Source organism: Lepidothrix coronata, unplaced genomic scaffold (assembly GCF_001604755.1).
Source record: "Lepidothrix coronata isolate B3197 unplaced genomic scaffold, Lepidothrix_coronata-1.0 Scaffold288, whole genome shotgun sequence".
In the NCBI taxonomy this organism is placed as follows: domain Eukaryota; kingdom Metazoa; phylum Chordata; class Aves; order Passeriformes; family Pipridae; genus Lepidothrix; species Lepidothrix coronata.
This window is the reverse complement of record NW_016690468.1, coordinates 568,431-583,149: the sequence shown is the minus strand read 5'-3', so window position 1 is coordinate 583,149 and position 14,719 is coordinate 568,431. Positions and strand designations below refer to the sequence as shown.

At 41.8% G+C, this 14,719-nt stretch overlaps 1 protein-coding gene across 8 annotated transcripts in view; it reads right to left on the bottom strand.

The window, feature by feature from the left end:
* Positions 1-14,719, bottom strand: part of RABGAP1L (RAB GTPase activating protein 1 like) — a 227,419-nt gene that overhangs the window by 74,248 nt on the left and 138,452 nt on the right. For all 8 annotated transcript variants that reach the window (XM_017836913.1, XM_017836919.1, XM_017836914.1 and 5 more), the window contains one exon: positions 2,761-2,802. In XM_017836913.1, coding sequence (XP_017692402.1) covers positions 2,761-2,802 — 42 coding nt within the window. The remainder of the gene's footprint in view (positions 1-2,760; positions 2,803-14,719) is intronic.

The window sequence follows — 14,719 nt, the reverse complement described above, 5'->3', positions numbered from 1 at the left end:
GGTGGTTGGCACTGACCAGGCTCCCCAGGGCAGTGGGCACAGCACCAAGGCTGCCAGAGCCCCAGGAAGGTTTGGACAACGCTCTCAGGGACAGGGGGGGGATTGTTGGGGTGTCCTGGGCAGGGCCAGGGGTTAGACTCAGTGATCCCTGGGGGTCCCTTCCAGCTCAGGATATTCTATGATTCTGTGAAATACTAAAACATGAAAGAAAGCTTATAATTGATTTCTTTTTCTTAGCATATATGAAGATTTTAGTGTTTTTAATTTCCAATAAAGAAACAAACTAGTTGATGACACAAGAGATTGGGAATAGTACATTTTCACAGAATCATAGAATCAACTGGGTTGGAAAAGACCTCCAAGATCATCAAGTCCAAACCTTGCACCAACCCCGCTGTGCTTCCCAGCCCATGGCACTGATGCCACATCCAGTCTCACCTTCAACACCTCCAGGGACGGTGACTCCACCCCCTCCCTGGGCAGCCCATTCCATTTTCCTGTCACTCTCAATTAATAGTCTAAATTGGGATTTTTAAAATGAAAATATCAGTGCTGTTTGTTGAGCTGTTCTAAACCACAGGCTTCTGCGCCGCCTTTTTCCACACTGGGGTTCTTTTCACACTCCAGTGCTTCACTACATTTTCCACGGCTCAGAAAATGAGAGGTGAGGGATTTGCTTTTCTACCAGCTCAGCTTCCTGCGCAGTAATCCAGGTGCAGTCGCTCCATGCTGTAAATCCGTGACTGATTCCCACTGTAAAACAGTGCCCCCAGCCGGGGAGCCTGAGCAGGTTGGGCAGAGCAGAAAAGCACAGAAAAGCACAACATTTGGATGCTACAGAAAAAACCCCAGCGCTTTCCCTTCAATAAGAAATCAGATTAATGCCCTATTACAAACCTTGGCTTCCACAGCTAATCCTCTAACTGTTCATTGCTACTCCCACACTCGGAGTGTGGGAGAAGGAAAGGGAAAGGAGTCTCCTCGTGTCATGAGTGTTTATTTTCCAGAGACGACTGCATCAAGATGTCTTGGGTAATTGGTCACAGAAGTAGCACTGTCATTCCCAAACTAACAGGCATTCCCTGAGAACACCAGCAGATGGAACAGTGAGACACAGCACTGAGTTCCAGATAAAAGCTCCTCTTCTGTTGCTATTTAATGAGGGATTTGGATGCACACACTTCACTGGGAGTGAGTAAAATGGCATTTACACAATAAAGACTCCAATATTCCACTGATGAAGGATTCCCTCAACCAAATTTATAATAATCCAAGAGATTGTGGATGGGAGAATAATCACTGTAACAATCTTTAGGAGCTGTTTTCATTCACTTCAGACTTAGAGAGAAACAAGAGTTTTGAAACACAGTTCTTAAGGCATTTTTTCTGCAGCACACTGAGGTTCTGTCACTCAGGAAGAGCAGTGCAATAAACCACTTGGTTCCTAATGATTAGGAGAAATTATGGAGACATTTGAGTAGGAAAAAAAAAATACTTAGGGTCTCACAGTACAAAACTATTTCCTTCCCCAACAGAGAGTAATTCCTGCTGAAAGCAGATCATAAAGCTGATTCAGTTCCATATAAGCACCAGCTCCATCTCCGTGCCACTGTGGAGCTGTGCTCTTAGGTGAGTATTTCTAGCTTAAAATCTTCTCTTTCTTACCTGGATTTTCTTTGCTCTTGTTTTTGGCTGCACTATAGAAGTACTTCCTCAGGATAACACCTCCCCTCCCATTTCCTCAGAGCCTATTACCGCTGGAACAGGCACACGCAGCACACTGCACACACATACATTACACATGAACTGCTGTAAGCAAAATTAGAACCAACTCTTGAAGCTCTTAGTTGCAATAAGAGTGACAAAATACTTTAACTTCTACCTCTACCTCTTCCCAGAACCTGTTCTACCACCATCATATCTGCTGGGTGCTGGTTGGATGCTTCCTTTCCCTTCTTCAACAGCAGATCAAGACATAACCCACCAGATTTCCCTTTGTCCATACTGGCCCTGAACACCAGAATATGAACAAGCCCCCATAGTTGCAAATAAAACATGAAACAGGAAGGAAGGAGGACACACTTCCCTCCCTCGTTTTTACAAATGCACATTTCTGTAGGAGCACTTCCCTGGAAATGTACACTGAACCTACAAACTTCCTGTTTGTAGGAGACTTCATTAAATACAGGCTGGGTTATTGTAAAACACACGTTCTTTTGGACATTTCCTCACCCTGGGGCTGGATTTGAACTAGAGGCAACTCATGGAGGTCAGTGTAAGTTAACTTTGGCATCCAAAATGCCAGTGCTTCACCTACAGCTTTACTTGTTTAGGTAAACTCTGTGCCCAAGGCAAAGAGAGAAATTCCCCATGGTACAAAAGATTTCCATTTCTCTCTTGACAAATACATTTGATACCAAATAATACTCAGTCTCTTTGCTTACAAACAAGACCAGAAACAAAACAGATACGCTGTGAAATGAACCAGAATTGTTTTCTTAATAGTAATTACATGAGACATTCAAATCCTTAGACTGTACTCCCTGTTCCACAAACTTCATGACACAATTAAGTTTAATAAAAACAGATCTATCATAAGTACAATTTTGAAGACATCTCTACCCAAATGGATGATATTTCTCTTACACTCCCTACTCCAGAAGTCCTGCCATTATTGTTCCTTTAGACATGATACCTTAAGCTAAAAACTATTTCAGACAGTTTAATAAAACAAAATAAATTACTAAAAAAATCACTTACCTTTAAGAGAGCCAAGGCTACATGGAAGATTATGTTCATACCCTGAAAATAAGAAGAAAGAGACTTCAATCAGTCCCAGCACACAAACCTCTCTTCCCTACTGCTTATCATTATGTAGCATCAAAACTGGATGCTGTAAGTCCCCAGGGAATGCTTCCCTTTCCCCTGCTCCACTTCCAAGTTCATCCTTAAAGCCTCACGGCGCAGTTTCCAAACTCCAGCTGGGGAAGATGAGGCTCCTTGGAGCTTTGGGAACCTTGACTGAGTCAGGTGCCACAGATGTGAGAGGTGCTCCCTCCTCCATCATTTCAGTGCCTTTCAATGCTTCCATGAACAGGGCAGGGTGTTGGAATGAGCAGGGCACCAAGAAATATTCTGGGGGATGGGATTTTTGTCAAGTACCTGAGCTTAGCTGTGATTTATCACGTACACTCCTTCATGCTCAAACTGTAAAAACCCTCAAAGTAAAAGAAAGGCAACCCTACAAGTACACAACACACCTTTTTTTACTGCTATTAGTCAAGATTCAAAACTATTTCAAAGCAAAACAAGCTGCTGTCTGTCTGTATCAAATAGGTGCTTGCTGGTGGGCAAAAGTTGGAAATACAAATGTACAGAAATGCATTCAGTGAGAAACACAAAGACAACATGCATTTATTTAAAGATTAAAGAAAGTCTGCTGCCTACCTATCTTAATTATTTAGGATTATAAAGAGCTTTGTCTTCATCCAAATATGAAAAATACCATATGTAACTTTCATTTGTTGTGCCATGGGCTTTGTGTTCAGACTGTTTTCCTCGATTGTGTTTTCCAAATCTTCTTGCCCACTTGTTTAATGGCAGGATGAATCTTTCCTTATAATAGCTCTCAGAGCAGATATCTAGAAATGTCTCAACAGATCTGCACACAAGTAATACTGGCACTGCATTACATATTGTTATGGGATAACAATGGGACTTGTGCTAAGAGAACCTTCTCCAAGGAATTTCTGCTTCTGCAGTTATTTTTTCAAGCCTCTTCCTGAAAGCCTGAGACCATATTTCTATAAAAATTAGCTTTTATAAAAACCTGCTGAGACCTTGCAGAAGCATTAGTGGGAATAAATTGTATTTTTTTACATAGTATGGTGCCTTGAAGGGATTGTATCATCCATGAGTCCTGGAAACGCTATGACATGAGACATAATGAATACTTCAACACTGAATTACTTTGCAATTTACTGCATAATCACTGTGATAACAAAACGGTTTTCCACTAGAGGTCACAATTGCAGCAGGACTGAATCCTGCTCCATCACTAGGAAACCCTTCTTCCAAATGGGATAACAATTATTTCAAGTTATTTTGCTTTTTATACTTCTTTGTAATAGAAAAATGTCCGGTTGTGACTTTCAGTCATGACACTGAGCTCCAGCAGCAGTCAAATCAGTCCACAGTCCTCTCAGTTTTATTCCAAATATCAGTTTGATGTCAAGAGTTCATTCCACAGTCTTGACAGTCACAACTTTTATTTCCCAGCAGAGAGGGTTTGACAGGAACATCTATAAATGAGAGGAATATCTACAAGCCATCACAAACCCCGGGTTTTCCTCTTAACCAGCTGATTGATCGGACTTTGTTTATTTATGAGCAGGAATATTATGTCTAATTGTTGGACTACTCAAGAATTAGTGTCCTGTGTGTTTTCTGGCACAACCAAACAGAAAAGCAAACCAGTTCTCATTTAGTTTCCAAGTATTTTTTTCTGCCCTGCCTGAAACTCACACTGTTCCTGAATTCAAAGGAATCCAGCTCTCTCCTGGTATTCCTCTGATATGCCCACTGTCCACATGGACAGCAAATGCAGCACAAAGAGGTTTCCACCTGCACTGAGAATCCCCAGCTCTTTTTCAAGCCCCCTGGGCAAGGCGCAGATCACAGACCCCCTCCTGTTACTTGAGATAACCCATTCAAGGCTCGAGCACCCTAAAATCAGAACATAAAATGACTTAAAATGTTCCTATCCAGCTGTCCTGGCAACAGAAAATAACCTTCAGCCTCCTCTTTCCTCCAAGGCAGAGGGAAGTCTCCCAAATCAAGGCAGTGTTTCAGACCTGAGGCATCAATTGCTGCAGTTCTGTGCTGAGCAGTGAAGCCCTGAAGGGTCAGTGCAGCCCCTGCCAGCTGAGTGAGGTGGAGGAGGATGCTCTCCATGGCAAAGTGATGCAGTGCCTCACCCCCCTTGTGAACAACACACTCCACAACCACTGATCTGCATCCCGGGGTTATTTTTCCTAGTTCATGCAAGAGTGTTCTACCACAGCCAAATTTAATGATTATGATTATGAAAAAGAAAGCTCAGCTCATTTTTCCACAATCTCTTATTTAAAATCCTGCTTCATTTACCACACAGTGATTTATAAGCTTCAGATTAAACTTGTCCAGCTATTTCAGAAGAAGGACTGAAAATACCAATGTCCACCAGACATATAAATAATTGGTAGCAATATCCCTCCAGCAATTTTATAATGGAAACAAGAAGGAACATACAAATCATCCAAAAGAGGAAAGAGGAGGGAACTCACATGAAATGAGCTTTGGATAATTACTTTTTAAAAGCAAAGGTCATATGTTTAACTGGGCATTTTGAAATAAATGCTACAATATCATACAGATCTCATCTTGATATTTAAAAGATTTGCATGTGTGAAAGCTGTTCATAATTATGCTTTTTTTAATACACAACAGTCAATGGTAAAAATATACACTTATAAACAAGAACCTAGAAGACACAGGAATTCCAGAAGGGTTTGGGTTGGAAGGGACCTTCAAGCTCCTCTCATTCTTTCTGCCATGGGCAGGGACACCTTCCACTAGACAAGGTAGCTCCAAGTAGCATCCAAATCTCTTCTCCATAATGTGGGCACTCTCTTGTTTGTCAGCCTGAGAGGCTTTGTTGCCAGAGAGAAATGAAGGAGCATGTGGCCTGCACAGCTCACAAAGATCCAGAAATGAGGCGTGTGGACATCCTCCTCCCAGGAGCTCTTAACCAGCAGCTTCTGCGACACCCTCACTTACCTGTCTAGTTAAACACCTGCACAGCAGCTTCTTTTTTCCAGTTGGTGTTATTTAAGGACCCTCTACACTTGTGTGGAGGCCAAGAGCATCTCAAGAGATCTCACAAAGCTCAACAGTTTCAGAGAAGGAACAAGCTGAACTCAAAGCAATCAATATGGTAAGATGAGGGTCAGGAATGGGAAAATGTTGGAGTTTGTGCCATTTGATAGTCTCCTTACAGCCCCTGCTGACCCTCCTCTGCTTTACAGACACTTCCATAGGATAGCACTGACTCCAGAAGAAAGAGCATCATTTTGCGGGAGTACCTTTCACACCTACTGGTGCTGGGATGAACACTCATCATGCAGGAGGTGCCCTTTTAATTCATAAAAATTGTGCCTCATAGAAGCATCTGCTTCTTTGCACTGTGTGTCAAAAGACCATCGTTTCCAACCACAATTGGAGGGAACATTTTCACAGGTAAATCCGTGAAATTCTCTCTTGGGACTGTAAAAATGAAACGATACATGTGCACTGAAACTAAGACTGGATTAAAATGAGTGAAATCTTATTACGTTAACTCTGGCCTAGTGACAGATTTTCCCAGCTCCTCAGCTCCCTTTGGAGCCAAGATTCCTTGTGCAGAAAGAAGGCTCTTTGAGGAGTCCTCCCTTTGAGTCCCTGTACACTCTGCAACAAGATGAGTTTTGAAAAGGCCTGAAAAGGCGGTTGGGAACAAAGAACAGACAGAGAGTGGTAAAGATGCGATTCTGTAGGGCCCAGTTTGTATTCAGGGCGATGTCTGTGACAGAAAGGCTGCCTGTGGCTTCCCTGGGAAGGGAGGAGGCAGATCTATTCATCCCACCTGGCAAATCTGCCCAGGGACCGGAAAAAGGGAAGCGAAGGGGCAGCAAAGCTCAGCAGCCAGCGTGGGGCTGAGTGAGGCCAAACAATCTAATCACGTGGATCTGGACAACATTTGCACAGGGGATGACCTTGGAATTCCTCTCCTGTTTTAAAGCTCTTCCTCAATGGCAGAAGTCTCGGGAGAAGGCAGGATATATTCCATAGTAGCATCTCTCCCTCTCCAACCAGAGCCCCTGATGGACCTTCCTCTGGTTACACAGCAACAGCCTCTGCACCCTCTTCACCAACAAAGGGAAACGAATCCCTTAAAAATATACAGAAATTTAATTCATCAATGTCCTCACCTGTGGGTTTTTTCCCTAGATATGCATGACATGTAGAAGGAAATTGATACAATATTCTCTGAAGTTCAGCACCAGGTAAAAAGATGGGTATGAGAGTGAACTGAGCACCTGCTTAAGGGCTGAGAAGTCTCAAGCCCCACATGACACGAACCTCTTCCAGCTTTCTAATAACTGAATTTTCCTTTTTTTAAAGAGAGACCAGCTATTCAACTGAAGTTAATTTGACATTGTTTTGTAATTCAAAAGTGTTTCATAATTATGTGTTCAGTTGCACAGTCTTTCAAAGGAGCTACAGAGGGTAATTGGGGTCACAGACTCCAAAGGAGAATTAAAATTCTATTTATGTTTTGGATGGCTTCCAGCAAAACACTTATTTGGCAACTCTAGTATGTTGAGAACACCCAATAAACTTTAGGAATGTCACAAATGTCTTTGTTTTGCTGACAACATGAATATATGGTCTGAAGCTCCAATTTCCCTTTGTAAGCAGGGCAGCCTTGGAGCACGGTCTGCAGGGACATGTGTGTTAATTAACATCTTTTACGCAGGGTCTGTGAGGCTTGTACATTTATTCTAGTTTAGTGACAAGATGACTAAAGGAAAGGAAGGTTAAAACTCTTGTTCAAATAAGGTACAACGTGAATTAGCAAGCTTTGTGTAAACAACAGATAGAGTTTTCTTACTAAACAGTTGTATTAGAGGGGAGAAAAAAGTAAAACACAAATTGCAAAGAGATGTTGTGTATGAGGTATAGCTGAGTTCTCAGACTGGGCTCCCCCCAGTGCCAATTACTCACCCCAGAAAATGCTACAGCACCAGAAAGAAGAAAAGAAAATACAGAAATCTTCCTCCTGATCCTGTGATGCTGTGAAAAATACACAAACCCCATTAAAGCCAGGTGACTGCATCATTAGAGAAGCAGGGAGAGGGTAAAAACGGCACCAGCGGACTCAGGGAGATTGTGTCCCTTCTGTATTTTGTGGCATAAAAAGGCACACAGTAAAAACTACCAGGCAACCATGAACCTGCATTAGTAGGATTTTGCATGAATTTTTGTTTGGTTGGTTCCTTTTAACAGAAATGAATGGGATTTAGGGGTGATTATTTACGTGTTTTGGGCAATTTCCATGTCATTTGCTGCTGAGATGTTGCTATGGCTGAATGAAGGTAGAGGCTGCTGTGAGATTAACACTTTCTTCCCTCCATGTTCCGTGACTGTTTGCAAAGAATAAAAGTCACAGCCACAGGATTTTAAGTCATTCCCATGCATCAAACTGTTCCCTGACATGGGGTATTTCTGCAGTGGTACATCCCCAGTTAAGCAGCAGCTGGTTATGGGCAGGCAGCATTTGTTAACCCAGCCCTACAGTAACACTACTTGTCTGCTTTGCACAGGTTTAAACTACAGGGGGTTTAGACATTCCTGTCCCTCTTTCCAAACCTGATTAATGCAGGGAAAGAGGCCTGAATCCACAATAGGCACCAAGGGCCTTATCACATCCAGGGAGAGAAAGAGAGGCCTTGTATTTCTGTAGATAAGACAGGTCCTCCAGCTCTCCTCTGGAAGCAGGGAACATGCTCAGAGGTGCAGGAATCTTCCAGATCCCAGTTTTCCTGAGACGAGGCAAGGTGAGGGGTTCAGAATGTCTCGACAAAGAGCTGTGCCTCCTTCCCCCTCTATGTCTGGTCACAAACCACAAAGAAAAATGCATGTCCTTGTTATATCCATGTCTGCCTCCCAGCATTCTGGCTGGTCTCCTTCCCAGGGTTCCTTGCTCATCCTCTCCCTTTCCCTGCCACAACACGGCCCTGGCCCTCTCTTCTCTGCACCCTGATGTTCATTTTCCCTTCCCAACAATGACTCAAATGCAAAGCTCACATTTTGATTTTAGGTACGTAGAAAAATTCGCAGCAGTCTCAGATTCCAGGCATGGAGCAACAGAAATCGTTCTGGCACGGGCAGACTGCACCACCCTCTCCTTAAAAACAGCCACCAGATTAGCTCAGCTTCCCGGTTTTGTTCACGGAATATCACTCTCCTGCTTGTGATACTTCCCTTCAGTCATTTCTACAGCGTTTTTGAGGCCTGTCAAGACTGTTTAGGATATGCTGCTATTCCAGTACAGCAGATGGCACTGGTGTTAAGTAAGCATTATGGAAATTTACTGTATTCCTAGAAAAACCAGCCAAGTGAACATCAACTAGTAGGTGGCTAAAATATTTCAGGAGCAACGAGGAAAGTAATTCAGAGACACAGTGTGACATGGCATGAGATGTGCCATCCCTCTAAGGCACAGGCTTGGTCATTCAAACAGGTCCCTCATCTTTGGCACCTTTTTTTAACTGAATCTTAGAACATTATCTGAAACAGAAGCAGCCTCAACATTTTAGGACCACAAAATTTATCAACATTGCCCAGAAAGGTACTTTCTGTTCCCATGAGTTATCCTGAATTGCAGATTGTTTTGAGGCTGTTTTTTCTTTGCTCGTGCTGAGCATTTATCACCAGCCTCGTTATTTTGGGAATAAACAAGCTGCAGCCATGAATGGAAGATACATAAATTATGAATGCTCACAGGAGGAGCCGGACAACATCGTGGAAAGGGTTATGCTAAACCCTGTGGCTCTCCCAGAACCCCTCAGATCACTCTATTAAAATACTCTTCTCCTCAGTCCAAGCCTGAGTTATTATAAATCCTGTGCAGCTTTAGAAGGTGTTGTGTCCCCTGTCCCTGTGGCGATATCGAATATGGTATTACACCCCTCCAGGTTTCTGGTGTTGATTGAAGTTTCATATCCAAACACCTTATAGCACTTAGAACCCTTTCTACTCTGAAAAGAACTTCAAATTATCATTATAATCTGAATGTCTTAAACACACACATCCAGAAGCTTTAAAAAGTTCCTCATGCAGCAAACACACAGTTGAATCATACATCACTCTTTCTTTTTTTTCACTTGAATTTCTGTTCCAGTACTGAGAAGCCCCCACAGTGGGTTACAGCTGCAGTCACCAGATGAATTAGGCTAAATTACTTTTAGCATGGATTTAAATAACTCATCTAACTCCATAAAAGCCAAGCATCCAGGGCTAGAAAACCCAAGGTACCCCCCTGTTTTTGCAACACAAAAGCTTATAATGGCTGACACGTCAAGAGCTGCCGGAATGCAGCAAACTCGCAGCGCTACTGGACACGTGTGTCCCAATTCCAGCTGTCCATCTGGTGTCTGAGAAAACCTATTCTCCTTCTTAAATTAATTAAAAGCTAATTATAGCAGTCTGGAGAAGAAATCCTCTCCAGTCTCTTCACATGAAACAGCAGTGGCTGATAAAGACTTCAGCAAGGAGGCTCGGCTCTGCAGCTGAAGGGAACAGACAGACTAAATGCCTAAGTTTATTTGCCTGTATTGCTAAGAAGGAAAAGAAGCTCAACCCCCAACCTTTTACCACTCACATGTACACCATTGACTTTAGCTTTGTAAATAGTACTGAAATTTTATATCCAAAATATAAAGGCAGGCACTTCCAGCACAGATCCGTGCCTATTTAGAATTTAAGCCCAGCTTTTAATATGCTGTTACTGAAAGAGATTTTATTTCTAGCAAGCCCAGTCCGCTGCTTTGGAAGATTTCTTAAAACATTCATAACTGGGAGGGTTAACAAATGTAGACACCATGTCGACAACGAGTAATTCCAAAAAAGTTCAATTTTTCCTCCCCTATAGATCTACAGAAGATAAACAACTGTGCACAACTTTTTATTTAATTCATGTTTCATCTGAGCGCAGATTCACAGAGGAAGTGGGCTTGTTCCTGATTCAATTCCTGAGGAAGTTTAATAAATTGAAATGTTAATCTGTTCTTTCTCAACTCTGCTGAAGGCATCACAGAAGTATCTGACAGAGACAGATAAAAAATAGCAGGTTATTATGGTCTCTCCTCCTCAGTCAGCACTCACACAGCGCCGGCCCCGCGTCTGAGCGGTGCCATACGGCGTTTCCTGGCACATCCATCTCCAGCGAGACACACACGAGACACAAATCAAATCTCCAGTGCCAATACTTGTAATTCTGCTGGGATTCTCATCATTTCATTAGGAAGGAGTGCTCCCAGGCACCACGTCTCCTCAGTGTGGTGCCACACTTATTGTATCAATAGGTGCTCATTTACCAGCACCAAGTCACCCACGTTTTAAAAGGTTTTTAAAAACACCCCTCACAGCCTTCATTGTCACTGACAGTTCCTCAAAACCAATCATAGAAGTTATTTTACTCAATATTATGAAAGCAACAGATGATAAAAAAAGGTCAAGGAGTGATGGTATCTACCTTTCAATTCCCACTTTTTCCACAGTGCTACGTGGTCCTGTGAAAGGTAATTTCCCTTCTTTGTTATTAGCTGCATTAGTAAACATTAAATTTTTTCACATTCAAAATTATTCATATTCAAAAGCGATAGATAACCAGTTGCATCCCTTTGTAGTCAGTCTTGAACACAGAATGGCAGCTTAGTAGTCAAACTGTTAACTTAGTAGTCAAACCACATAGTCAAATTAGGTATTATGACATGAAAATACACAATTTTTTTATTTCCGTGGCAGCCCACGAAGGGCACCGTGCAGGAGGGGGTTTCACATACTCCCTAAAAAGAGAGAAGCACCATCCTTAAGTATTTTATATCCCCCAAAACTGCACACACAAACAGCCAGATCGACTTAAAAAGGAGGTTACCCAGAGTGTCTCCGAATTTTAAGTTAATAATGGAATGGCAGCTTGAGCTCTGTAACTCCTTCAGTTTTGGCAGCACTGTATATATATCACAAATGGTTAAAGTACTTTCTTTTTTTTTAAGCAGAAAAAAATAATGAAAATTTAAAAAATGCTTATAAATTGCATGCCAACTGGTTTGGATTGTTTTTCCTCTTCTAAATGCCTATTGAAGGTCATTTGTTTAGTGCTTTTAAAACACGTATTTTCATTTTAATTTGAGCATTTTCAAAAGCAAAATGCAGTGAAATGTCAACTGTTTGATATTCTGCAGCATAACCCAGGTGCAGCTGTTGCACTGGGGAGAGCTCTGAGTGACAAGAGCTTTACCCAGACGAGTTGCTATTTCTGAGCACGACTTTAAATAAATAATTTAAAATGGAACAAAAAGAGACAGTAAAACAGAGCAGGCTCGAAAAGTGTTCGATAACATTGTGTCATATTGATAGATAAGACTGACAAGTCCAAATACAACTCCTGGGTTTCATCAACAAAGATGTTCTTCAATGCAAACAGAAATAGCAAAGGGGAAGAGACAAATGAAGCAGTTGAAACAGGCAGCTAAAAGGAATGTTGTAGAAAGACCTGCTGGATCAAAGCAACACGGTTTGCTGGAATCACATTAAAACTTTCTACAGCATCAATAGATTTGGGTTTTTAACTACAGGCACTGTGGAGTACCCGCCTGCAAGCCCAAAATTCTCTTCAAGGGAAGACAAATAATTCCAAAATATTTCATTTCTAGATGAGGATGGGTGACAGATTCTGTCACAGAGTTATTGAGGCAATATTCTAAGGCCACTGGAAATGTAAGCAATTTGGGGGGGGTTCAATCACATCCTCAGCAGCCTGAGAAAAGTTTAAAAATAAAAAGGTCCTAAGAAGACAATAGGGTGAAATAACTCAGTCCCACAGAGGCCATGGCAAGTCCCAAATTTGTGTGAATTTACATAAAACTGCTCTGACATGATATATCATGTGAGAATGACGAGAATAGCACTCACTTTGATGGGATTCTAAAAATTTCTCCATAAAACTTAATTCCATCATAAATGTAGCTCCTTTTTCACAGGTTATGTCTCTGCTCAGGAGGTCCATCCCCAGCTTGTGCCACTGTTCCCTTGTGCATGCAGACGAAGGGGATGTGCCTCCCTGGCTAGCTGTGGAACTATGGGACCTCCAACAGATACTTTTCTTCTCTGGATTGAGGGCTGAAGAGTATCTTTAACAACCAATTTCACTCTCCCAGCCACAGTAAAAAACTAAAAACAACTAACCCCAAACAGAACCTCTTGGTTGACATGGAATCAACAAATGGCTGGGATTGGAAGGGACCTCTGGAGATCTAGTCCAAGACATAAATTGTTCATCCATAATTCAAGTATTTTCATGGAGATCAGAGAAGCTCCCTTGGAATGATCAGCTGGCAGCATCCCTTCAACAATGGTTTTAACTAGTTTTCATCCCTTAACGTTTTCTTTCATAAAAGAGTTGTGTAGGATGTAAACATTTTGTAACGACAGACAGGTCAGGGATGTGGAGAAAGCACAGTCAGGAAGGAAGTTGAAGGGTATTTAAAATTCATCTGTATCTATGACAAATTAAGGAGAAGGCTGGAAGCTTGTTTTTAAAAACTTAAGACAGTTCACTTCAAAGGCTTTTTGATTTTTTGAGGATTTTTTTTCTGCAGGAGAACATTTTCTTTCAACTGTTTGCAGCTGCCACTGTTTTTAGTCCTTCCAGTTGCCAGAATTATCGGCATGCTGGTTGTTCAGAGATAAAGTAAAGAACAATTTAATGCAGCAAAAAAATTACTTTTTGATTTTCCCATAACTCCTTCCAGAGGCTGACTGGACACACAGCTTCAGTCCTCTGTCAAGGAACCATTTCTTGTTCTGCCTCTGGCCATACACCTTCAGATTTGACTTTCTTTCTATGCTGAGGGCCAGCTACACTTTTATTTTAATATGACTTTAATCTACACTCCTCCCACAAATTCTCAGAAGTGCCTGTTACTTGAGACTGGCTGACTCCTGAATCTTAGGAGCACTTTTCTGATAGACTTCACTGGTGCCTCAGGACGTTGTCTCCACACTACCCCACTTCTCAAGATGTCTGTGTGTATCTTCTCACTTGAAATTGATTTTCTTACCATTTCTGGATTATTTTTAGCTCTAGTAAAAGAAGCTCCCTTAGCTGTGTGTGATTATCCTCCACAAGCATTAACAAGTTTCCCTTTCCTTAGCAGGCTCTAGTGTTGCACTCTCTCCTTGGATTCTTTCACCTTCTTTCCCACAGTAATTCCTTCATATATGCTGAGATAAACACCGCCAGTATTACCCCACTTCCTTTTGATAACTGAGCACCAATGTGCAGAAGAAGAGATACTCTTAAGGAAACAAATATTGAGTTATGAGTGGGGGACAGTATTTGTTTAATACTGAATCCTATCAAGGCATGTGCACGGGCCTGAAAATTCTCAAAGAAAATACTTCACAATCAAAATTACAGAAGGAACTAGAGTCAGCAGTGTTTCAAACTCAGGAAGCCCTTGGCATTTAAAATTATAAAATATTCTATTTATTTATTTACTTTTGTGCCTGTGACCCATTTAAATCAGAGAGGAAATCAGTGACAGCTTCAAAAACAGGTGTAATCCCATGGATGCCCTGAATTCCCAGTGACCAAAGGAAGTACTGGTATTTTACCAGAATAAACATTCCAGACTGTCCATCTATTCTGACTGGTTTTTTAAAGGAAGTGCAGGTATAGCTATGGTTCAGACACACACCATTTTTACCAGGAGTAGTGTGTTCCCAGTTGGAATAGCAGGGAAAAAACAAAAGGAAGGAGCTTCATTCAGCTGTGTTTGTTTCATATCAGGCCACCAAAGTAACCGGCACCACCCTTACTGCCTGTGGGCACTTGGAGAGCTTTTCCTAGGAA